The sequence below is a fragment of the Drosophila arizonae genome, chromosome 5 (genome assembly GCF_054131065.1).
Source record: "Drosophila arizonae isolate 15081-1271.41 chromosome 5, UAZ_ARI_1.0, whole genome shotgun sequence".
Lineage (NCBI taxonomy): Eukaryota > Metazoa > Arthropoda > Insecta > Diptera > Drosophilidae > Drosophila > Drosophila arizonae.
The window spans coordinates 4,001,726-4,029,071 of record NC_142925.1 but is presented as its reverse complement, the minus strand read 5'-3'; the positions used below and the strand labels follow the sequence as shown (position 1 = coordinate 4,029,071).

Here is a 27,346-nt window from a genome sequence, read left to right as displayed (position 1 = left end):
ACAATAGCCCTTATCATTCATTCGTGAGAAAATTCCTTATCAAAAAGGCCTTTTGTTTTCTTTATCACTGTATATACGCATATCAAATTTCTTTTGGGTATTATGCAGATATAGATAAATAGCTACACTTTTGAACACACAAATACTCCCTTTATCACTGTGTGAGCGAGCATAATGAGCCTTGTTTGCTTGTGGCTACTGTTGCTATCAGTAGCCCAGCAACAGTTGCTATATATATACATTTAAATTTATCAATATATATATTTATATAACAGAAAACTTAAAACACTTGAGGGAGAGAGAGAGAGAGAGAGGAGGACTAGAGAGTCTGAAAGTTCAGCGCACTTTGCTGAAAATGTTAAGCATATAATTCCCATTTAACTAGAATTTGTCATTTACGGATCCAGTTCGAGTATTAAGCAACCTTTTAGTCAAGCCCTTTTTTATTGATTTTCAGCATTCCTCATTTCACATAACCATTTTACACTTGACAATCAAACAATATCGATAAGAATGTCTAGGTAAACAATAAGAACAACTCGGAAAACCTTTTAAACAATGATAGTACAACGATTTATATATGTGTACAGAACTTAAAAGTTGGTATCAGAATTGAAACTGAGAGGGAGTTACATGGGCCATGGAAGCCAAGTATAGAATATGTAAATCCATCTTTATCTAAGGTTTTCTATACATAACTACTAAAACCCACTAAACCATTCTTATTTTAGGTACTATAGACAAATCCTAACTAAGCTTCAAAGTATTTTATATCAATATACAAAAGGTTTTCAATTCCCTTAAAGTTGTCTCTTTATCTTTAAACCCAACCATTTTAATGTTCTTCAATTGGTGTTCCTATGAAGCCTATCAGAAATCATCTCATATACTATTGTTCAATCAATCGATTCAGGTATGAAAATGGGCTGCACACAATAATTGTCTTTTGTCTCTTGGCCAAGTTATATACAATAGAATACAATAAGTATAGATAAATTTTATATGTATATACATATAAATATACATGTATATATGTATATATTTTTTTGCTTGTTTTCATTGCCATTGACTTTGACTTTTTGATTATAGACATTCTACAAGTCTACAATCTAGCTATACGTCTATGTGTGATTGTGTATACTATATGTGTATATGGCTTTAATTATATTAAATGAGTAGGTAGATAAATTGGATGCATTAATTAGTCAATGTCACCAAAATATATTTATATATGTATATAAATAAATATATATATAAATAGATATATGTATATATATATGTATATTTAACTAATTTCATAGAGGATTGCCATGGAAAATAATTTAAGCAACAACTTTTGAGTGCATTTTGAACTTAGGAAATAAGCAGAATATTCCCATATGAAGAAATTTAAAAGACTTAAAAAAAGTATATTTTATTTACCACAAATTTGCAAAACAGAATTTTAGTTTTTAATTATAAAAATTAAATGTTTAGTTTGATTTAAACATCAATTTGTTTGTCATTTCATTCAAAATATTTTCCATTGTAATTAGAATGCAAGAATACCCTTAATAATTTATCAGTTTTATTTATATAAGAAATTTATAAAAGTATAAGTTAAAGATATTTGAAGAAAGAATTTTTGCAATTCAAATAAGAATTAAATTTAAGGAATACCCCAAATATTTTTACAACATTTTTGGTTTTTGCTATTATCAAATTTAATTTAAATTGCTAGACACATTATTTTGATGTTGTTTAAATGTCTTAGGAGAGACAAATGCTTCGAGACGAGTTGAGCTCTACTACAGAAGCGGGTCAAACTCTGCGTATGCGTGATATTTTGAATTTGTTTTCAAATGGGGGGATTCAGAAGATTTTCGAATGCAATTTAAATATAGTTAGCGCATTGCAAATAAACAATGCCAAAAATAAGATCAACAACAAACTGGCGACAAAATTGTATAAAATCAACAAAATAAAAATCGAATGAAAAAAAAAACAAAAAACAAAAACAATTTTACAGTTGTTTTTGCGCAGAGTTGTTATTGTTTTTGCTGTTTTGTGGCTGGCATTTCGATACGCTTTTAAAGTGAATTGCATTAATTACGCACACCGACACAAACACTTACACTCACACACCAACACACATATGTGCGGCGTGCGCTAGTGTGCGTGCGTGTGCACAATATTTATTTCTAATTAATTTAATTTTTGTTTTCGCTCGACCGTCGCCGGTGCAGCTTTTGGTGAGTAGCCTAACTAGGCATATATGACTCTGTGTTTGTGTGTGTGTGTTTCTGTGTGCTTGGGTCGCGTCGCTTTGGGTCGCGCATGAATTGAAAAAAAAAAGAACGGCGCACGAAATTCGTATAAGAAAACTTTTAGTGCAAAGCTTTGCGGCCTGACGCTGCGAGCAGAGCAGCATGTTTGCATGTGTATGTGTGTGTGAGCATTTCTGACGTAATGCTGCTGCTGCCGCCAAACGCACCAATAACAAAACACACACACACACATGCATACGTAGAGCACTATAACAATAAGCGCGTACAATTTGTTGATTCTTTGCTGGCGGTGCTGATCGAACGCAGTCGACGTCGCAGTCGATGTTGTGCTCTGCGCGCCTTGCCGGTTTCGAAAATCCAAATAGCAACAACGACAACAACCAGCAGCCAGCAGCTAGCACCAGCAGCAGCAGCAGCAGCAGCAGCAGTATAGCATAGCAACTAGTGTCGGTGGCGCAAATATAATTAAACTTTCGAATGGGATCAGCAGCAGCAGCAGCAGCGGCTATAGCTAGAGCTAAAGCAACCGCAGTGCTTGACAAGTTTTGTTGTTGTTTTTCTTCTGTTTGCTGTTTCTTTTTTGTTGTGCTTTTCACTCAATTTAAGAGTCGCGCTTGTGCTTTTGAGAGCTTTGCTGTTGCGACCGCGTCCGTTGCTGACGCTGCTGCTGCTGCTGCTGCCTCTGCTGACGCGTCGCTGCCGCTGCTGCGGCTGTTGCTTGCGTTTTCACTCAATTGCCGTTTGCTTGGTTACCGCGTAGTCAAGTTTCATGCCACCAGCGATTGCCGTTGAATTCAGTCGTTCAACGAGAGTGACCGCGCACGAAAGCCCCAACAAGTCCACAGCGGAGCCGCACAAAAAGAAATATATAAATAAATAAATAAAATAAAAAGAATAAGAGAGAATTAAGAAACCAAATTGTTAAAAGAAAAGAATTTTGAAATTCAGCCACAAACAAGAGTGAGAATTAAGCAAATATTTATGCATACATACTTATGTTGTATTTGTAAAGAGCCGCAAGCCGCAAGCCGTATTAATTACGAGATCTATAACTTAGCGAACGAAGTTTGTGCTAAAAACAGACGACCCCAGCTCAATCCACATGCAAATGCGTAATGTGTGCAAAATTCCGTGCATAAGTCTCTAAAACTAGCAGCAGAAGCAAGAGAAACGAACGCTCACACAGGCGAGTCGAGAACATTCTAGAGAAATTCGCACAGCGCTTACCGTTACATCCTAACAACACATACGCTCGCCCATTGTCGTCAGCCTGCCAGCCTGCCAGCCAGCCTGCCTGCCTGCATACTCCTGCTCTCAATCGTTCGCTCGCTCGCTCTCACACTCTCACGCTCTCTTGACGCCCTAGCAAAGCTGCGTACGTGCCTGGCTGGTCAAACATATGTTTGCTAGAGCAACAACAAAAACGAAAATAACAACAACAGCAGTCGCAGCAGCAGCAGCAATTGCAGCAGAGAAGCTTCTCTCTATCAACTGGCGTTAAATCTAACATATGTTGGGCCGCCAGAGGCCGCTTCGCTCTAAAGTGCAGCTGTGTGCGTGTGTGCCAAAAAGCGTTTAACTAAAATAAAAGAAAGGAAGCAACAAGAAAGAAGAATATCAATAAAAATAGAAAATAGAAAATAAAAGAGAAGCGCGCAGAGTTTCGTGTGCATATCGTGTGTGTTTTATATACATATTTATCGTTTGTCTCTGTGTGCGTGCGCGTGTGTGTGTCAGTGTGAATGTGCAGTGTACGAAATCAAGACAACAACAACAACAACAGCAACAACAGCAAGAGAAGAGCAGCAAGTGCCAAGTGCAATTGAAAAGTTGTCACGCAGCGCCCCCCAACGATCCGCATACGCAACTGAGAAAAGTGCGCACTTGAAATTTTTGTAACTCTTTTTTTGTGCAACATTTTTGTGCGGTTTTTGCCGCCCACAACAGATTTTTAAATGAAACCGGAAAATTGGCTCGACTCATCTGCCTCGACATCAGCCGCAGCAGCAGCAGCAGCAGCAGCAGCAACTGCAGCAGCCGCCAGCGCCGCCGCCGCCACCACCTCAGCCGCAGCATCCTACAGCAATGCTAAGGTAAATGTCACGCCCAATAAAACACGCCCCCCTCGCCGCTCTCACTCTCTCTGTGGCGGCTACTGAGCTACCCCTGCATCAGAGGTGGCCACCCACAAGTGGCTGCTATGGCTACAACCACACCCACACACGCACACTCACACACACACACACGCATAACCTATTTGCAACTGTAGCATATGGCGCTGAAAAGTTTGCCCCGTTGTGTAGCTCGTTAAAAATATTGTTGTTGTTTTTTTTTAATTTTTTTTATTTTTTTATGTATATTGCGCGTACCCATTAAGAACTCTTAAAAAGGGGTATAAATATGTTGCTCAGATGGCAGCAGCAGCAGCAGCAGCGGGGGCATCTAGACGACATTGCGTCGCATATACATTTATATAGGTATATACATATATAGCTATATATATTTTTGATCCATATGTCTTTTTGATTTTGCGAAATTTCAACGGCAGCGAGCTTCAGTCGAAACAGCAAAACATGTTGCTTGCCATACGGCGTTAAATTATTTGCGTTTGCATCAAATCGATTAATATCGATTTCGCAATTCCAAGTAAACAAGTTGCAACTCTTGTTGCGTCCATATGTTGGCTTTTTGTTTACCTGGAGAGAGTTGAAGAACTGAAAGCAGTTTTGCATATCCCTTTATTATTGACTAGCATCGATAAATTTCAAAATATTCGTGCAATATGATGAAATTAATTTAAATATACATTGTTTATACATATTTAATTTTCGTTTATAGATTCAATTGTTTAAAATTGTATGCCGTTTATAAACTAGCTCTGCTATTGATATATCGAAACTTGTATTAAAAATCGATAATTATCGATAAATGATATATATACTTTTAAATTAAAGTTCTTCTATTTAGGGATTGCCTAACTTTTCCCAAGTTTCGCTCGTATTCGCATTCTAAATTCTTGTTGCTTGACATAAATAACAGGGTATCTGCTCTTCTTGCTTGCCCATTTTGACATATGTTTATGACATTTATCTAGCTCTTGCGTTGTGGTTCATTAAGTGCCAAGAATTCTTGCTCAAAACCCACAAACAATCGTGTAAACAAATTTTCCAATCTCTTCAACTGCGACATTCGAATCGAATTTCAATTTTCGATTACAATTTCAATTCGAATTCGAATTTAAAATGAACATAAAAATTAAAATTCAGTTTCAATAGACGAAATTGTTATGCCCATTCGATTCGACAATGCGAAATGCGTGGCACACAAATACATGCTTAAGTTTTGATAAACGCTAGACGAAAGTACATGTATGGCATATATACTATATGCTACCTCTAGATATATATAATGAGAGATATATATATAGGTGTATATATGTATATATCCGGGTTCATTAGCGTTGCGCGCAGTGAAACCTAATGACTTGGTCAGTTTTTTGCATTTGCCAGGTTTTGCACTTTGTTTCTTTTCTCTTTTCTTTCCGTTTTGTTAGCTAGGGGATGAGCTTCGGTCAGTTGGGGAGGGTTCGGTCTTTGGGCTGTTGTGGGTCACGTGTGACACACAGGCCCAATCCCCAGACACATTTCACAAGCGCAAATTACATTTTGACGCTGCAAACCCTCACTAATTACATTACATTACATTGCGCTTTAGACGACTGTCTCTCTGTAAGTGTATGTGTGTGTGTGTGTGTATGTATATAAATATATATATATAGCACTTGGCACCTATTTTGTTTAATTTTTTTTTCCTTCATACCCCCCTGTTTATTCGTTTGTCTATTCGCATGCAACGCACGTTTGCCAAAACGCCGCCCAATTGGACTATCAATGGGAACTAGACACAACTTGTGGGACTTTATATAAAGCCGAGACAAATACATATTTACATGTTTTCATAAGGCGCTACCCAAGATCTATATCTAAGTTGATTTATTTTTGATTGCTGCGCTTGTACAACTTTATAGAGACCCTGCCGAACCAGGTCGAATGGATCTATATTTATTTTGTTAGATTTGAAATTATGATATTGGATTATTATATATACGTATATAAAAACAAATTTATATTGTATTATATGTGGGACAAACAAACTTTGATTTTAACTCTCAGATACAATAATAGCTGCTCTTTCATTAGAATTGTTGATTTCGTTGATTTAATTTTATTGCAATTTTTTGTATATTTAACTAACTTTCAAACCAGAGAACTCTAGAAGATATGCTCTATTGAATTGCTATTCCATTTTGATATTCATTTTAGCTCTAGCTCTTTCTTATGTGTTTTGGACAAAGTTACATTAACATATGAATAATATTAACTAACTAATTTATATTCTAGAAATATTTGCTACACATACATTTTTAGAGTATTATCTTAAAATCTGAGGTGAGAAATTCAGCTGAAATATTTTATATAATGTCTAATATATTTATCTTTCAGTGAGAATTGACTGAAAAATTATGTAGTTAAATCTTGTATCTTTAGTCTTATATATATTGCTAGATATATTGTTTTTCTCTCAGTGTATGGAAAAGAAATTCTTGAATTTATATTTTTAACAATTTATTAGATAATATAACTATAAGTAATCTTTTCCTTCAAGTAAAATAATGCACTTCCTTAAGCTTCTTCTTTTCCCTAATGGCGCACTAATTTCTTCCACCATTTTTTCTCTCAGTGCACTTAGGAATTCGTTGTCACCGAGACTAGCATGCCAACAATTTATTGTCTTTTTTTTTGCTGTTTATTTTCTTTTATTCTGTGGTCTGTCTTGTTTGTTTGTTTCACTTTTAGTTGTTTTGTTTTTTTAATGCAGCTTGTCTCTTCCTCTTCTTGAGTGTCAATTGATAATATCGATTGTACTTGGCCACGTTGCATGATGGTTCTGGCATTTATTTATTTGTCTTTGTTGTCGTTGTTACAACAACGAAATAAGCAAATATTTGAGTTTATTTGGAGCATATGAAGTCAATAGACAGCTGATATAGTTCTATTGACTTTAAAGGGGACGAGGGAGGGATGGAGTCAGCGTGGACGTAAGCGGAAGGTATTCTTATGAAACACAACAGCTGTGCCCCTTTGCCCCCTTCCTCATTTCCCCTTCCCCATCATCAAGTGCAAACGCAATGCAAATTGTTTGTATGTCGTATAGATTGATGGGCCTCAATATATGATCTACCTGATGTTTATCTCAAATTTTATTTTCTTTTTTGAGGTGAATAACCTTATTTTTGGTTAAATTAGCCAATCGCTTGGACAGCATCTACCTGTAAAACTTTGATGAATGTGCGTGTATGTGTGTGTGTGTGTGTGTGTGTGTGTGGCACACACGCTCCGTTATTGATGTTTGCTGGCATCTGACCCCATTCAAAGTCATATATATATATAGATATAGCAGTCGAGCCAACTGTCTTCTTGTTCTTGTTCTTGTTCCTCTCGTTATTGCTGTTGTTCTTTAAGCTGTTGGCATATGGCAAATAAATAATCTTAACTCTTTGCCTGCGGCACTTTTTCAACTTACATCTGAGCCAGCTCTCTGCATTAGGTAAATGGCCTACGCATTCATTCTATTGTCATTCAGCATAAAGCCGCCAACAAACAGCTAGGCTTATTGTTTTATGAGCTAAAAAAAGAAAAAACAAAAAACAAAAACAACAACAAAATTTATGCTGAAATTATAGAAGAAAGATCAAGATAAACCAACCCAAAAAAAAGTGGAAATGTATGGAATATAGAATAAATCATAATTAGAGATGGAGATGAATATATATATGCATACATGAATATTTTTTATATAGGCATACATATATATTTATATTTGTATATATCTATATATAATCTCAAGCAGCTAGTTTATATAAAGGTTCTGCCTATAATTAAGGCATAGAAATACATATTTAGAAATTGAAAATGACATTAAGTATACGTCTTTATATGGTTCTTCTTGAATTTCTTAAAGAGCTTAGCAACGCTACGCTAATAAAAATATTTACTGTAAAATTTTGCCGATAATTATATTTAGTATATAAAATATAATATTAATAATATATTTAGTATATATGAATATCAAATATTCAGCAATAATTTAGATACTTTATAAGCAAAACAAAAAAACAAAAAAAATATTAAAACCTAGAATTTCAACTTATAATATAGAAGAGTTGCCATACCTATTTCAATAACTATTTCAAAACTATTAAACCACCCATAAATGTTTTCAGCTTAGTATACAATTTAATGTCTTTTCAGTTACAATTCCCAACTAAATCAAGCAATTTCAAACTAGTTCGAGCACAATTCGAAAATATAACTGTACATACCTTGGCATAGATACATATTCAGAGTAAACCACCCCAAAAACTGTTAACATTTGCATTTGGTCGATAAGTAATTGTGCCAAATTAGCTATGGGCTCTAAAAACTGGTGTCTATCTGTGTGTTTGTTCATTTTCCTTTAACCAGATAGGTAAACCCGAATAAAAAAAAATAAAAAAAACAGTAAACCTCAAATATATGCAAATAGATGCAGCTCGGCACGGGGCTGAAGTGTGGCTCAAATGTGGGGCGTTCGATAATGCAAGAAACAGTTAAAATTACTGACAAAATGTAAGTTGAGCAAATATATACATATGTATATAATTGCTAGGCTCTCTGTTGGGATTTAATAGATTATAATGGATCTTGCATAAGAAGTAAATAGCTGAAAACACATAAAAACTGAAATTGGGAGCTCAAAACTGAAGCTGGCCAAAGAATTATCACTTGTGTGAGTGTGTATGTGTGTGTGTGTGTATCTGGTTTTTGTGTGTGTCATTAAATTTTTAAGATTTTTTTTTCCGTTTCTTTGGCTTTTGCAAGTCACGAAGCCAAAACCCGAAGCGAATCGCGCGCAAATCTGTATTTCTCTTGTATTTTGTATTTTGTTGCAATGTGCAATTAAATTTTTTGTTTTTTTTGGCCTCAAGTCACAAAGTGCCACAATCAACAACAACAACAACAACAACAGCAACAATTGTAGTGAAACAATGCAAGTTGAGGTTGGGCAATAACAGTTTTGAAGAGTTTTATGTATATATGGAAGCCTTTCTCCCCCTGGTGGGCGTTATGGCAACAGCAACTGTGTAAATAGGTTATAAAATACACGAGCTTTTGGTATTTGTTGCACAAAAGGAAGCCGAAGAAATATCATTATATAGAAAAACTTATAAATATTAAATAGCAATACAATATTAAGTAATTTCCTAACTGAACAGATACATATACATATACTGATACAGATACAGATACAAATATAGATACAGATACAGATACAGATACAGATACAGATACAGATACAGATACAGATACAGATACAGATACAGATACAGATACAGATACAGATACAGATACAGATACAGATACAGATACAGATACAGATACAGATACAGATACAGATACAGATACAGATACAGATACAGATACAGATACAGATACAGATACAGATACAGATACAGATACAGATACAGATACAGATACAGATACAGATACAGATACAGATACAGATACAGATACAGATACAGATACAGATACAGATACAGATACAGATACAGATACAGATACAGATACACATACAGATACAGATACAGAAATATATATGAAGATGCTTGCTACTTTGATCTGGGTTGAATGACACTCAAATAGAGAATTATCGAATAGCGTAACCTCTCACCATATCAGCTGACCTTACCATAAACTTCCTCTGCATCCATTATATAGGTATTTCTTTTTTAGAATTCAAAGGCAGAAGTTTTTAAAACAGATACATTGACTCCATGTGAGCGTCTTTTCTCAGATTCCTTACTCCGATAGGTATAGAAATAAAGAAGTTTTAAAGTATAATTTTAACTACGGGTGTACCCGGATTTGCTTGTTGCATTGAATGAGCCGGAGTTGAATTTATCAGAAAATGCATGAGGGCAAAGCCGAATAGCTGCCGAGCAGTTGCTCTAGTTAATGCGCTTTTATCTATTGTTGTTGCTTTTGTTACTTATGCTGCTGCTGCTATTGCTGCTGTTGTTGTTTTTGTTGTTATTGATTGTTAACCTTGAGCTGAGTATGCCGCGGCGTACACGGCGAAGGTCGCCAAGTGCGTTGTCCGTCGGGTATTTCATGCACAAACTAAATAGCTAAACAGCTAAATAGCTGTGAGCCCCAACACACCGACACAGACGTAGATACAGATACATAGCTAGACATATGCATATAGTATATTTGTATGTGTATGTACTCTGGCTATATGCATTGGACTGTTTGGCATTAACATATGTGTAGCGCGATTTGACTTTGATTACATTATACGACGCAATGCGACGTCGAACTCGAACGTCAGCGAAATAAAAAAGAAAAATTTGCGTTGTTGTTGGTCGGCGTTCTAATTACAAATGGGCGCAGTTAAGCGCAGTTGTTGTTGTTGCTGTTGCTTTTCGTATGCAGAAGCCAAAGCGTCAGTTAAGGACAAGAGCAGAATGAAAAGCCAAATGCTAATTGAATTAACACTCAAAAGCTCAAGCGCAAGCGAGCACCAAAGCGGCGAGAAGACAAAGACAAGGCTGTGTTGAGATAGAGAGCGAGAGAGACAGAGGCAGATAAAGAGAGAGAGAGAGAGCGAGAGAGAGAGAGAGATAACGAGAGAGAGAAACTATATGGGCAGAAAAGTCAAAAGTCTGTGATACTATGTTTAGATAGAGAGAAAAACTGTTAAAAGGGGGGGGGGGGGGGGGGGAGACTTTAAGAATCAGAGAGAGAGAGAGAGAGAGAGAGAGAGAGAGAGAGAGAGAGAGAGACCTTAAAAAGGAACCACATCAGTGACCCGTTCAGCTACACCATCAAAAACTCACTAGTCAGATATATTTGTATCTTTTAGCCTGGGGGCTAAGTAAATGCCATGGTCGCAATATATATTTATTTAGGCACTCTTTAAAGCTATTTTCAGCCAGCCATAAAGAAAATATAAACATTAATTTATTGTACAGCTAAAAAGACCGTTAAAAGTAGCTCAGATTGCTTTTGGGCTTAATAGAAACTACATGCATCTATTTAGAAACAAATCAAATGCCTAATTAAACATAAACAAAAACTTATTTGTTCATCAGCAACTGCTTTTATTTACTTTTTACTGCTAAGTTTTTTTTTTGCTATGATCTGAATATTCAATGTGAACTAAAAACTAAAAGGTTTTGAAGCTAGTCTACGTAGAAGCCAAGTTCAATGAGGTTTTTGTCAGTTCAAATGGTTTATAAACATTGGCATGCTGAAATATATTTAAAGAAGTCAACAATAAGAAATTGTACACCAAAACGGAAAACTCTAGCTTGAACAGTAGCTGAGTTCACTGAGGTTATTTCGAGTTCCAATGATAGCCAAGGGTCAATGCTATGGCACATTGAAATATATTTACAGAAACGCACTTGAAGAGCTCGCATACCAAAAAAGAAAACTCTAGCTTGCATAGTAATCGAGTTCAATGAGGTTACATTGGTTACCAAGTGTCTACCATATGCATATAAAAATTTATTTAAAGAAATGCAGTCAAAGAACTTGCATGCCAAAAATTGAAACACTAGCTCTTACAACAGCCGAGTTCAATGAGGCTACTACATAAACCCACTGCCAAAATGCTGCTGAAGAAGAAGAAGAAGAGCTATATATAAAAAATTATAACTCAAGAGCTTTTACATGTTGAATATATTCAGTCTAGTCTAGTTTTGGTAGCCATCGAGTTCAATGGGACTGTTTCTCTACAGAGGTCTACAGCTGTTTTCATGCTTTATATAGTATGCAATATGTTTTGTTAATGCTCCCATTTTGTATATGGAATATTCATATCGCACAATCGAATAGTTTCGATAGGTCTCCCAAAGAAAATGAAAGAAGTGAAACACAGCTGGAGCAACTGTACAAATAGAGCCTATATAAATAATTGTTAATTCTTTCTCTTTTTCAACTAAACTAGAGCACAAGCTGTCGAAATTTTGAACTGAATTCAATTGGATGACCAAAACAAGAATTTTCAGTTTTATATATTTTTGTTTGTGCCATAAAATGTATACAAAATCAAAACGAATTAAAATCAACTCTTTTATTTAGTTTATTCATTTATATTTATATTTTATTAAATTTTTTCGCCTCGTTTGCCTTGAGCAGCACAAAATTATGCGAATTTTTATTTAAATTTTATTTGTTTCTTTTGTTAATAGAATTCGCGTCCACTCTTAAGTCGAGCGAGTTGCCAAGCGCTCAAGATTTTTATTTTCGGCCACATTCAACTTGTTGTTGTTGATGTTTCTGCTCTTCTTGTTGTTTTTGTTTTTCTTATGTATATTTTTAAATAGCATTTCACATTTAGACGCGCGGCGTAAATAATTTTATTTTAATGTTCAACTTTTGTTCGTTGATTTTTGTTTATTGTGGTTGACTTTTACATGGGTGACGTTCTAGAAATACTCTTTCCTTATAGAGAGGAAGAGAGAGAATATTGAATTTGTGTTTGAGTATGCCTAGGTGAATATTTAACTATATCTTAATCTCTTGATCTCTTGGTGTACTTTTGTTGTAGCAACTAGGTATAGAAATTCAGCTCAACTAGGGGTTGAGAGATCTGTTTTTGAAGAACTGAGCTCTTGGTATGGTATGTGTTCGAGTCTTTAGATGAAAATGATTTTGATAATATTATATAAAACTGTATTATATATACTGATCTATAAGAATATAGATCTTTTATAATATTCAGCTAAATCAAATTTATTATAATGATCTTTTGCCAAATTTCAATGCCCAAAATCTAATACAAAGAGCATTTCATATTCGGCTTGCCGATTTAGCTCCACTTCTTCACTTGTTGTCAATTGATTTCGTATGTAATTTGAATGATTTGAATAAACTGTTTATTGACGCCTGCGTTTTGCATATTTTGTCTTCTTCTATTTGCAGGTAAGCTAATTCCACTGCTCGCTGAATCGCTCGAAAACATATTTGAATAGTCTCTGAATCATTTGAATATTATTCAATTGCCGCAATCGTAAGTAAGCATCTCAGTTTATAGTCGAGAGAAAAGAAATGAAATTAAATGAATGAGAGAAGATGAAGCAAAAAAAAAAAGAAAAAAAAAACTCAATTCAATAACCGCAAATAGTTGTTGTTGCGTTTCTTTTTCGTCTCTTTATTATTATTTTCTGTTTGTTTTTGTGGCTGTTGTAAAATTTTTGGCCACAACAACAACAACTACAACAACAGCAACAAATACTGTGAAGAAAAGCGCGTTTCCAAAAGATTTCACTTTCATGCCGCTTAGTAGAAAGAAAAAGCATAAAAAGATGGGCAAATGCAAATGCCGACAAACGATAAGCATTAGCTTTATTAGCCGGCCATTGTTATCGATAGACAAGCTAATGAACTGTTATCGATAGCAAGCAACAAAGCCTCATTAGCAAATGCCGACAATGGGCGCGTCTCTTTCGCTCTTTCTTTTATGATGCAAAACCTAACAAAATTAATTGATAATTAAAGAAAAGGTTAAAATAAAATTTAAATAAAATAATAAATATGAAGTAAGCTATAATTAAATAAGTTGTAGAAAAATAAAATATTTTTTTTAGAACAAAAAAATTTTATTTTTAATTTAGAAAAGATAAAGTTATTATAAGGCAAAAAATATTTAAATATTTATTATAATTATTATTTAATATCAATGTCAATTTTAATAATATTGAATAATCAAAAGTAAAAACAAAATTTATTAAATATAAAAATTATAAATTTGAAAAATTTATTTACAAAGACTTCAATTTATTAAATAATTTTAACCAAAGACTTTTGATATAAAATTTACAAAATATTTATATAATTTTTTGTTAAAAATCAATGAATAATTATCCTGATAATAATAAAAATAAATATAAAAAATTATTTTTGTAAAAAAAAAAAATTAAAAATGCCTTGCTAAAAAATAAACAGTTTTTTTTTTTTAATTAAAAAAATGTCTTGCTAATAAATTAACAGATTTTTGTAATTTAAAAGAAAAAAAAAAACATTGTTTTCTTAAAAAAAATGTAAAATATATTGCTAACAATATTTTAAATGTTAACGAATTTATAAGTTTTACAAACAATTTATTTTCCTATGAAATGCAATCAAATAGATTTTTAAAAGTTTTAAGTTTAAATTTACTGTGCAACTTTCTTGAGGAAAACTTGTATTTGAGTTTGCATCAGTTAAATAAAAGATTTAATTGGCGATAGATAGATAATGAAAGCTTGGCAATATTAAAAGTTTAAGTCTAAATATCTAGCTGCTGGCTGGCCGCAAATGCAACTTGAGGCTGAATCTCACGAGTTGCAGTTGCAATCAGGTGGTTGCTGCTGCTGCTGCTGTTGTTGTTGTTGTTGATTGTGGCGCAATGGTTTGGCATGTGCATGTGCATGACTTGGGGGCATTGTAACAAACACAAACACACGCACACACACAGACACACACATGCAGCTTGTTGTATGGTGCATGCTCATATTTTGTTGTTGTTGTTGCTGCTGCTGTTGAGGCATTCAATTGCCACAGCAACTGCAACTGCAACAGCAACAGCAACAGCTTTGTGGTTGAGTTTTTGTTTTGTATTTTTTATGTTTTTGGTTGAAACTGCTTTTGGGGTTGGGCATTGGCAATTGTTGTTTGTTTGTTTGTTTGCTAAGTGAAAAGCGTTGTTCAATTGCTCATTTTCACCAGCAACAGTTGCTGCTGCCGATGCTGCGTGTTATCGCTAAAGTTCAACATGCTTTTTGCATGATGTGCATCATCATAAAAAACAAATAAAAACATTAAAAAACAAAAAAATAAAAAAGCAAAATCGCTTTTAATGACTGACCCGTTGTGACACGCAATGTCCAGCACCCACAAAAACAACGCCGATATGATGGCATATAGCAAATTATATATATTATATATCGAAAACAATACGAAATAATCACATACAGAGACAGCAACAGTAGGAGTAGGAGTAGAAGTAGGAGTAGGAGTATAAAATAATTACTCAATTCGCAGCGCCAGACTGCTCATTATTTCTCAGCCCACTTTTGAAGCCCTTTTCTTGCTGCCTTTCACTGAGCAACGACGCCTACTGAAACTCGCTTCAGCCTAAAAAAAAAAATAAAAAAAATAAAAATAAAAAAATAAAAAAAAATAAATGCAATCAAATTGATCTACAAATTCGGTGGGCACGTTTTGATGCCCCTTTGTTGAAAATGCTTAGATGTGGGGTATATTGTTAGTGTGGAAAATGTTTAGAGCAGATAAAATGAGCTTGGGTTGAGGTAAGTTAAGTTTATTAATGTATATACTTGAAGAGAAGTCGGATCCAGAGTCGATCTCTGAGTTTTGATATTTTTAGCTTTCTCTCCTAACTCTCCGTCTGTTTAATCGTTTGTAGAAGTTTTCTCTGCAAGTATTAGAGTCAGAGCCTTGATGGAAATAAAGACCTCATGTTTAGTTTTAGTTTATTTCAATTCATCGATAACTTTGATTTGGAATCGAAGCGGAATCATGCATGCTGAAACTTGAAAACTATATCTAAAAAACTAGACAACCCAATTTGTCTCTGTATAAATTTTTTGGCATATAGAAGATCTATAGACTAAAGTCATTTGTCTAGTTTGCGTTATATAGTAGCAAAGTATAACTTTTTACAAGAAATCGATAAAAATCGATTAATAATTTCAGTTATTTAAGCATAGCTTTTACCTTTTGAGACTTAGAAAACCTATTTTCTGCTAAAGCTCACCTTTAATATCAAGTATACGTATTTTGAATATCTCAACCCTATTGCTGTCATACTCCAACTTCAGGGCACAGGCTTCAAGGCATCAACAAGTCGTGCACTTCCGTCTATAAAAAATATGCTCAATTCGTAGCTCGTAGCTCTCAAGGAAGCTATTCATAACACTTATTTAACATTGCCGAAATATTTAAAGCCAATTATTTTAGGCAACGAAAAAATTATAAATAATAAATAATTTTAAAAATGCATTACAAATAAAAAAATAAAAAAAAAGAAGCAAGATAAATGTTTGTGAAAAAAATAAAATAAACGAAAAACTCCTTTCACTTTGTTGAAATCAAACGAAGCGCAGTTGCGGCTACTGCAACTGTGTGTGTAGAATGTTTGCCACATTGCCACACATATACAAATGTATGTGTGTGTGTATGTGTGTATATATAGCCTGGCATTTTTCAAAGTTCGACTGACACAGAGACCAACTAAAGCGCAACGAACAAACCGTAGCAAAGTCTGCAAAAAAAAAAAAAAAATGCGCGACGCGTTGAATGAACTTTTCGCAAAGGCAATAGCCACAGGCAGACACTTTTTTGCAGTAAAACAAAAGCTATATAGATGCATGTATGTGTATATATGCTGCTCGCTTAGTATAAGAATTGAAGTTAACGAAATTCAGTTTAAGGCCGTGTGAAATACTCTGCGTAAGCATGCAGCGTGCACGCTTCGAATTGTTAAGGGAAAAGTGTTTAAAATGCAACAAGAAATACTGATTAACGAAGAAGAGGGAGGGGAAGTGGAGCTATACCTTTAGTATGGATTATATAACTGACTAAAGACCATATAACCAACGTATCGAAATCCTAAAGTAAATCTAGCTATATAGTATAAAAGATACCTAGTGGAGACATGCATGAAGACGAAATACAAAAAGAGTTTTGTAACCTCACAAGTTCTTCAACAAATTTTGAGCATACATTGACTGAATAACATATCTTTAACATTTTACATTTCTTATACATTCAGGTAAAGCCCTAAACGAAAAAAAGAAAAGAATCTCTACGGTTGCAATTTATGCGACAGTCAACGTCACAGTCAACGTCGTTGTCGCCGCACGTGGCGTATGCGTAATGTGTTGAGCATCATAAATCAAGCATGAGATGCAAAGTAAAGCAAAAAAAAAAAAAAAAAAAAAAACGAAAAAAGAGCTAAGCAAGCAAAAAAAGGAGAAAAAAAGTATATCGAAAACGAGAAGGAAAAAAAAATCACTCAACTCGACTATAGCGAACCGGAACACGCTTCGCCGTAATCCAATTTTGTGTTTTGTTGTATCTGATGGATGCACTTGAGTACTTCTCGCAGCTCTCGGTATTCAGCTAAGTGGCTTAAGCTTCGAGTTCGCAGAGAACTATAATTGAAATTGAATTTCTATTTTTAATAATATAATATAATATAGAAAATATAAGTGTGTGTGTGGGGGGCTGCATCAGCTACTGCGCTCCACTGCCTTCAGCACAATTTCTGCCATAAGCCGATTAAAATTTATAGCTTAAGAGCCGGCCCACATACATATGAATATAAATATATAGATATAAATATATAGATGTCTGGGAGTCTATCGAGGAGTACCAATTAAAAATTTCTCAAGAGCTGACAATAAGCAATTCGTTCAACTAGAAACAAATACAAATAACGAGTGCTATAGTTTTGTGGGAGGGGGAGTGAACGACTAGCAGATACCGCGAAAATTTCAAATGAGTATGAAATGGAATGGAATGGGGACAGATATACAATATAGGATATGTTTAGACTCTAAAGAGAAACTCCATAGTTAACATGATGACCAATAGTTTTTTAAATGGAAATGGATATGCTGAAATAGTTGTTGTTGTTTATCTATTTTAATCGATTTCATAGATAATTTTAATCGATATGTTCTTAATCGAGACTGTCAGAGAGATATACAGAAAGGCTGAACTTATGGGGCTCAGTCAAGCTCCCAGTCACCCATATACTGTATTTCAGCACTAACAATCTTCCCTGGCTATCCAATTTCCAGGGTATAAAAAGTCGTGGGTTGTCTTTTTCACAATTTGTTACACTTCAGAGTGCGCAAAAATAAATATTTCTGTGTGTGTGTGTGTGTTTTTTTTTCATACCCTATTTGATATTTTTACCTTACCTTATTCATTGTCTTAATGGACAGAATTACGTAATCGTCGTGTTCTTGTCTTGTTCTTCATCTTCCTCTTCTTCATTTGATCTCGAGTGTCTGTTGATAATGTGTGTTTGGTTTGTTATTTATTTCTTCGTTTAATTAATTCAATTTCGATTTTGATTTCGATTTCGTTTCGTTTTCAATTTGTTTATGCGCCTTTTATGCTTTGATTCTAATTATATATGAATCTTGTCTGAACGGAAGCAGCAAGCATTATAAATAGAGTACATGGAAATTGTGATTTATGTTGATTGGACAGCAGCGATGCTTCCTTTGGCCACTCATTAGTCAAGAGATTCAAGCTCAAGTTGAAGATAGCCAAAATTCTGCCACAAGGTCATTTGGCTCTCAGTTTGGCCTAAACTGTTTGCGAATTCTAAGGCAGAGCTTTTTGAAAATAGTTCGAGCTTTCAGTTCGAATTACACTGACTGCTCCTATTTTGTATTAAGTATATCAAATAGGTTTACCAGTCGAGCTTTTTCTCGTTTCTCGTTTCTCTTTCTTCTTTTTTTTTTTGTGCTCGTAATATAATTCGATGCACTTACTTATTGTCGTCACTGTCGGTAGTTCAACGGGGCAAATGAGGCCGGATTACATAATACTCGTTATAAAGTTTTTGTTGTTGTTGTTGTTTTTTGTTATTGTTGCTTTTTCATTTTGATGGCCATAGCCAATTTTTAATGGCACGTAGCCAGCAGAGAGTCCGCAGCGCCGCACGTCGAAAGAAAGTGAAATTACGAAAATTCATAGACTTTGCATAGTTACGAAAGGAATCGAGACAGCAGGAGTCGGGGCGGGGCGGGGCAGGGCGAACAGTAGGGCCGGCTAGGCTGTGCGCCACATTGAAGTTGGGGAGTGTGTACACAATATTGTCGAAATTATTATGTTAATAAAAAAATCAAAAAGAAAAGAGTGAAAAAAAAAAATTCAAAATTTGTAATGCAGTTCAGTGGATTGCGAGATAGCCTAATCGGAAATTCAAACACGTCAAGTAGACATAGTTTGACCCGCAGCAAAGAAATTGATTATACAAGCTAGATGTGCTGAATGAAAATAGTATAATGTATATCATGTATACATATAAACTATATATATAGTATGCTTATGTGGTTGTGTTCATTAAAAAAAACTAGAAATTTGTGGTTTATAATACGAGTTGAGATGCTAATGAAATATAAAAGTTTGTATAAATTTGAGTTGATTGAATGGGGAAACAATAGAACAGCTAGCTAAAAATAGAGCTTAAGCGAGGCGGATCTTAAGAGGGTGAGAGAGAGAAAGAGAGAGAATAGGAAACAAAATTTTTAATATCCAAACAAAAATTAGTGGAATCACTGAAAATTGCATAAAGCTCTGCTTAATAAATTCAAGTATAATTCTCAACTACCTTAAGCAATCATATTGTATAGAGGGGGAGAGTGGAGAGGGACTGAGATCACGAGATATACTTTAAGCTCAACTTTTTGTGCAACGACATCAATTTAGAAAATTAAAATAGCTACCATATATAATATTGTTTTAGTGTTGAGTTTGCACACACCCCCCCCCCCCCCCCCACCCTCCCCCTCTCTATCTGTCATTGCGTTAGGCTTTGCACGTGCTGAAAAGCTTGACTTGGGCCTTAGTCTAATGAACCTTTGGGCTGTGATTGATGTTGATAAGTGAATTGTACTATATAGTATATATGCTATAAGTATATAGCTATACTATATATGCAGTGTGTGTGTGCAAGTCCATTTATGAACCGTAAAAATTGTTTGTGCCAGCACTTAACGCCGGACTTCATATATATTTGAAAGCTGTTGCCGGCTAGCTGCAGCTCTCTCGCACCAACAGGCTGACCAATGGCCATATGCCTGCAGCTATCTCTTTCACACAATTCGAGTGCAATAAACTCACGTCGCGTCTTGACATTTTGCGCTGACAAGCGAAAGAAAGAAGCAAAATCACAACAACAAAAATAATATAACGTAAATTAAATAATAAAAAAATTAAATTTAAACAATAAATTTACAAAGATGGCACAAATAAATATATATACATATATATATATATATGTATGTATGTAGTCAAGCCAAGCTCTACGGCCTCTCTCTGTCTATGTCTATCTCCCTCTTTTGCTGTGAAAGTCACTTAACTCAATCATGAAAAAAATGCATAAATCATATGCAGGCAGGCAACACGTGTTGGCAGCGGCAATCCCCAGATTCTTAGGCATTAGTCAGGCAAATATACATATATATATATATATATGTGTATATCGAGATATAGATATCGCACAACAAATATATTAATAGCTATAGCAAAATTCATCGGCATATTTATAGCAGAACACACACAAGTACATATATAGTTAGCCCACATACCACACACACACACACACACACACACTCAACGCAGCAATTGCTTGAGTGGGCTGTAATGAAAAAGATTTTATATATATAGAGAGATGTTTCATTATAATATTCATATATATATGTATGTATTGGTTATTACTAATCAGTCGTCTAAAAGGTGAGACAGCTGCTTGTCGGTATTGCTAATTGAAGCATCATCTCGTCTATAGGCTTGTCACACCTATTGACAATTATATATGTATTTGATTTGAGGGCAGAGTCAAGGTAATCGAAGCTGGTTATAGAACGATTGATATATAAATATATATGTACATATATAGGTTCAGTTCATCTTACTTCTCTTGTCATTATATATTCATATACTTTCTAAAATCGTGTTTCACGCTTTTTTTTAGACTCGTGCTATAAAATGTTTTGCAGTTTTAATATATTTTTCAGAACTCTTTATTTTATATTACATATTTAAGCACTTTTTTTTATTCTTATATAATGCATATCATATAATCGTATAATATGGCTTGGCATATAGAATCTAGAACTTGAGCACACACACACACACTTATTTGCCGACTCTTTGATATTGTTGAAACAGTTGTTTTACTCGACTACATTTATTGAATCCAGCTGACAATTTTTCAGTTTTTGTGCAATACAATATTTTGTTTATTGCTTAGCTGGCATCTGTGCCCATTTATTTTCTAAACACGCTATATAAACTAGCTTGCAACTAAAACTTGTTGTTTTCAAGTATTTTTTGAAAGCAAGCTTTATAGAATTTTTGTAATATATTGAGTTGCGTTTAAAGTTGTTTTCAATTTCATATAGAACTGATGAAAGGTGAAGACAATAAAAGAGTAAAGTATGAAGTTGACGGAGAGTACTAAATATATATAGTAATGAGTATATAAATGTATATAGTAGGTAGCAATAAATATATAAAGTGCCAAAAGTACAGTCAAAGCCATTTGAACTAAATGCATTTATAATTCCCAAAGAGTTCAAGCAGAAATTGGATACAAGCAACAATAAGAGTTACTGAGACAAAGAGAGATAGATAGAGCTTGAGAGCCTTTCGCTCAACATTCAGTGTAACCATATGCATTTAGATCTAGATATGCATATACCTTTGTATCTGGAAGTAATCTATGCATCTGTAACTTCACTTCTCGCTTCACTTTGCATTCCATTAGAGATGTGTGACACGTGGCTCGGCTTTAAGACAATTATTTTGCCGAAGCAGCTGGGGAAGGTCTATGCAATTGTTGAATATAATTAAACGATTACCTATATGCCGTATAAACTCTTTAGTATTTATTTATTGCTGTGTTGTTGTTTTTGTCTAATTCTAAAGTTTAATTGCGTATTGCACGTTTTGGCTTTGATATTATTATTTGTTTTTGTTTGTTTATTTGTTTTTTTTTTTTTTTTTCTCTATTTAATTCTGCTTTTGTGTTCTGTTTTGTTCGGTTCCCATTGTTTTATGGCGTGACTTGACGAAATGTCATGCAGCTTGTAATTACAGCTATAAAATGACAGATGAGTATCTGTAGCTCTTCTCCGTGCCTAATGTCTGTGATTGATTTCCGAAATAGAGAAATACTCTATGCTTACATTAAAAACTGCTTTTAGAGGTGAAAGATAGATACTTTGTCAGCTGTGTATATCCGTGAATAGGATGTCTTGAGACAACTCTCAACATAAATGAGAGCTCTATGTGGGGGGTGGGGTTGAAATAGATGTTTATGCGAATTTCTTGTACTTTCTAAGCTATAATCCCTTATTTATGGAGTACACTAAACTTCAGTTCAAGATTTGCTTAAGAAAGTATAAAACAATATATGATCTATTGATACAGTTTCTAAAAATCCTATATTTCAGCTCTCTTCAAATTCTTAAATTAATCTCTAGGGAACATGTTTAGTATCTTTAATAAAAATAATGTAATCGATATGTAGAATAGTTCCCTTTCAAGCTAAAGCCGTTTTAAAGCGAGACTTCAAATTTTTTTTAAAAATTGTATGGTGGTTCATAAAAATAGTGGCTAGACGGGAAATTTTTGAGTCTAGCTACATATGCTCTTGTTGGGTTTTTTTTATACAGCCGTAAATCTATGTTTTCAACTTCATCTTATTTGTCTACTCATCAACTTAAAGATTTTGCCACTTCAACTCAAGTTTTCGAGCTCGTTCTAGCATTGATTTCTCTCTGTTTTGTTTACCTTTACTTTTTAATATAGTTTTAATTGCGTAGTCGATTGTCATGCGAGCTGGCGCCCGCCTCTCTGTATTGTAATTAAAAATTGAAAAATTGAAAAATTGATAAATTGATAAATGATGATTTCGTGCCACAAATGCTCTCGGGGGGCTGTCAGTGCTATCAATTGCTTCCTGGGAGAATTGACTAACTGAGTTGATGCAACAATCTAATTGAACTTGACATATTAGTTTACATCCCCGCACAAAAAGTGCTATAGGTATATATATGTATATAGCTATAGCTATAGCTATAGTAGGTATATATGAAAGTTACATCGGTTGCAGCGCCTTCACTTTGTAATTATAAACGTGATCACGATAATTATTATTGCTTCCAACTAAAAAGTCGCAATCTAATCAGGCGATTGCATAGGCCATAACAACTACAATTGTTATTTTCTTCGTTTTCGTTTTCGTTTTCTTCTTTTTCTATTGTCATCACATTAGCAAATTGTTTTCTTAGCTTCGATTCTGAAAGTTTGCTTTAAGCGACAATCGAACCCGAAGCCCTATTTCGTTTTCTGGCGTAAGTAAACAGCTGTTGGCTATTTATGGTATTTCTACCAAATAATAATTGAAGATATCTCAATTAATTAGAATGCAAATTGAGAATTAGAAATATTTCAACAATGCAAGCTGTTTAAACAGAAGGAGTAATAAATTAGAAAACAAGATGGAATAGAAGTTATTGCATAAGTTTATCAGAGAAGAACATAAGTAAAGAGAGAGAGCAAGCGAGATACAGCATCAATGAAGGAGAGTATGATAGAGTGAGAGATGAGGGTTCGAGTTAGAAATATTTAGAATTAGCGAGAAAACGAAATAGCAAGGAATATGTAGATAAGGAAAGACTTATTATTTCTAGATGCTGCATCAAAGAAATAAAGTATGACAGAGGGAGAGATGGAATGATCTAAAAAAATCTAGAAGAAAGAGAAAAGAGGACGTTTGGGGAAAGAGAAGACTAAAAGAAAAGAAAAATATATATAAGTGGAATAACAAAGAGCGAGAAGGACAATGCCAGATAGAAAGGACTACATAAAATAGATTAAGAAACTTGATGAGCTTATGAGAGAAAGCTGATGAGCTATAGAAAGAGCTAAGAAATTGGATGTAGAGATAAAAGATATAGATATACAAACGGATTCGTAATGAATAATGAATGAAATATAGAGACAAAACAGAAGCCATAATATATAACTTATATAGATGGGACAATATTTACAGCTCTGTAATATTGATCCTTTGCACTTGAGCAATGCCTGAACTAATTGAGAATTACAGCTCAGCCAAAACAATTAAGCTAAGGAATGAGACCAATATTGCCTTACGCACACAAATGAAAACTAATTCTTATCGCATTTTCTATTACACTCCCACATTTTGGCTGGCCCAAGGCAATCGAATGTTTGTTGCTATTGCTAGTTATTAAGAGATACAAGAAATGCTTCTTGGAATTTGCCTTTTTAACTTATCTTTCGTTTTCAATTGCAGGTAAATAACGCTATCCACACACACACACACACACACACACACACACACACACAGGCAACTGTCGACACCTGTTTGTTGGTAATGTACACAAATCGAACTGAAAACGAAACTGATGGCATATAAGAAACAACAACTAGAGCTAGTATAATAATAATATTTAAAAATATTTGCACAAATGCGTTCACAATTTGCACACCTCTATTTGCATAAGAATCTGTTTGCTGTCCGATCTTAACAGAGGCCAACATTTTTCCATTGCCCAAAATGTAGCGAAACAAACAAAAGCTTTGATGAAAGAATTGAGCATGATGTACATAAATGTTAAGGATAGATAGACTTATAAATAGAGGTATTCCTTTAGGTATAATACTTATGTAATGCAAAAGGAATTTGACAAGTGAATAGATCTATTCCATCTAACATTCACATTCTTCTGTACTACCCATAAATGAGATCAAAATGCAAAGTCTATTTGATGTCTGACTAATATTTATAATATATATATAATCTATGTCTGTATGTAGATACTCATGCATATTTTTAGTCCAATTCCATATAATTTGCATAGCTACAATTAGGTTGATTCTAATTTGTTTATATGCTAAATTTTTAATACTATTTTTGTTTTTTTTTTACTTTCTAATTAATTTTTTTATGGCAATCGATGCAAATTATTTAGCGGGTTTTTATTGTTCCTAGCCATAATTTTTGTTGGTTTTTTTCTGGTTATGAACTCTGCAATTAAATTTTTCACACAGTGCTAAATAGCAAAAAGTAAGAATACCTTGTACTATTTTAATTTATGAATATGACAAGAAGTAGAAGGAGGCAGATTAGAATATATAGGGAGTAGCTAAAAGAGAGACGAGAGATCAGATAACATATTCAATTTTTTATAATTATCCGATAAAACTCTTCAGTTGATCCTGAATAAAATCATGATTGATACCATGAGAGACCTATAACTCAATCAAGCAGCAGCAAATATATAGACCAACAAAGTGAGACCAAATCTAGTCAGTTAGTCTTCAGGAATATCTAAAATTTATAGTGTCGCCCATTTTGTACCTTTCAACACGAACATTTATAGCCTGCTTACTCATTTTCACAAGATATAATAATTTTTAATGACAAATTGTTTGGTGTGTGCGTGTGTGTGTGTCTTCATTGATCAATTAGAGAGTTTTTTGTGTGTGTGTGTGTGTGTGTGTGTGTAGATTATATAACTGTCTCAGTCTCTGTCCCAATACAGTTTTTTGTGTTTTTTTCTGTTATCTAAATTTAGGCATAAAAATGCAGCGCAACGAAGAAGCGCAGCTAATGATAAAGAGAGAGAGAGAGAGAGATAGAGAGAAAAAGAAAAAGCAGAAAGCGCAAAAAACGGAACAATACACACGCACACACACAAAAGTAATTTAATTATTCAAATTTATTTTTGGTGTCGTGCTATTGTCGTAAATATAGACTCGCGTATGTGTCGCACCATGGACGCCCCTTACACCTGGCAGCTCACCTGGTCACGTTTTGCGTAGCGTCGGGTCAAGATTAACTGAAAACTAATACAGAAACGAAACGACGTCAAACGAAAGCCACATCAATAGTATCTAGACAGACCAAGCGTTGACGTACTAAGCTAGTGGATACCCTGTAATAAGACATGGCAGAGGTAGGGACAGGGATGGATGTAGAAGCAGAAGTAGAGGCCATAGATTGAAGCGGAGGGTAGAGTAAGAGATAGAGGCCAAAGTAGAGGCAAGAGATAGGAACGGGGGCAGAGGTAGAGATGAGGTAGAGGCAGAGGCAGAAGCAGAGACTGAGGTAGAGGTAGAGCAGTAGTAGGAGTGGAGGTAGAGGCCGAGGTAGAGGCAAGAGATAGAAGCGGAGGTAGATGCAGTGGCAGGAGCGGAGGTAGAGGCAAGAGATAAAAGTGGAAGTAGGGTCAGGAGTGGAGGTAGAGCCCGAATTAGAGGTAAGAGATAGAAGCGGAGGTAAAGGCAGTGGCAGGAGCCGAGGTAGTGGCAGAGCCTACCTCTACCTCCGCCCCTAGACAGCTCTCTTATCAAAGTCACCAAAAATTCACTTCCGTCACACTTCCAAATTCTCGCAGTGTACGGCTACACTTTCATTTTCGCTTCATGTCCGGCAAAGGCCGTCAAGCCACGCCTCGCCGCCCACTAAGCCAAAGGTATGTGAAACTATGCCAAAAAAAAAAAATTAAAAAATATAATAAAACCGCAAGTGAATCTTTGTGTTGTTGTTGTTGTTGTTGCTGTTGGCGTCTTGGCCTGGCTCTAAACAAGGTTTTGACTTGGCTCAAACGGTCGCTTCGCGTCGCCCCTTTATGTACCGCCCGTCTAGTTGTATAATTGAATTGTAGTCCGGCGCGTATACACGTATTTGAAATGTCGGTCGAACCGGTTTCAATTTGGCACTTGCTGCCAAGCCCGGCATAATAATTAAGCCTCATTTGCATCGTGTGGAAGGCGCGCTAGAATTCAATTCAATTCAATTCAATTGAATACGAATTCGAATCGATTTGATTCGATTTTGGTATTGCTATTGGAATTGGAATTGGAATTGGAATTGGAATTGGAACTGGCGATGGCCAAGCTGTGAATCGCACTTTCGTTGGCACATAAAGCAGCACCAGTAGCAACAACAACAACAACAACAGCAACAACAACAGTAATAGCCACAAATAAATCAAGTAACTAAAATAGCCTCGACCATGTCTAAAGTGTTGTTGTTGTTGTTGGAATGTCTAGAAAACAGCCTTGTGGCAGGGTTTTTCTTGTTTTTATTTTGGTATATAAGAATGTTATTGCACTGTAAAAAAAAAAGCGGGCTATATAGTCAATATGTTTATATGAATACGTTAGAATGTGTATAATATATAA

At 34.7% G+C, this 27,346-nt stretch overlaps 1 protein-coding gene across 2 annotated transcripts in view; it reads left to right on the top strand.

Annotated features, from left to right (window-relative positions):
* LOC108615542 (uncharacterized) overlaps positions 1 to 27,346 on the top strand; it is a 70,962-nt gene that overhangs the window by 34,032 nt on the left and 9,584 nt on the right. The window contains exon 3 of one of the 2 annotated variants that reach the window (XM_089471861.1): positions 24,450 to 24,527. The exons of the other annotated variant lie outside the window; for it this stretch is intronic. Within the exon in view, the coding sequence (XP_089327987.1) occupies positions 24,450 to 24,527 (78 nt within the window). The remainder of the gene's footprint in view (positions 1 to 24,449; positions 24,528 to 27,346) is intronic. 2 annotated transcript variants of the gene reach the window in all.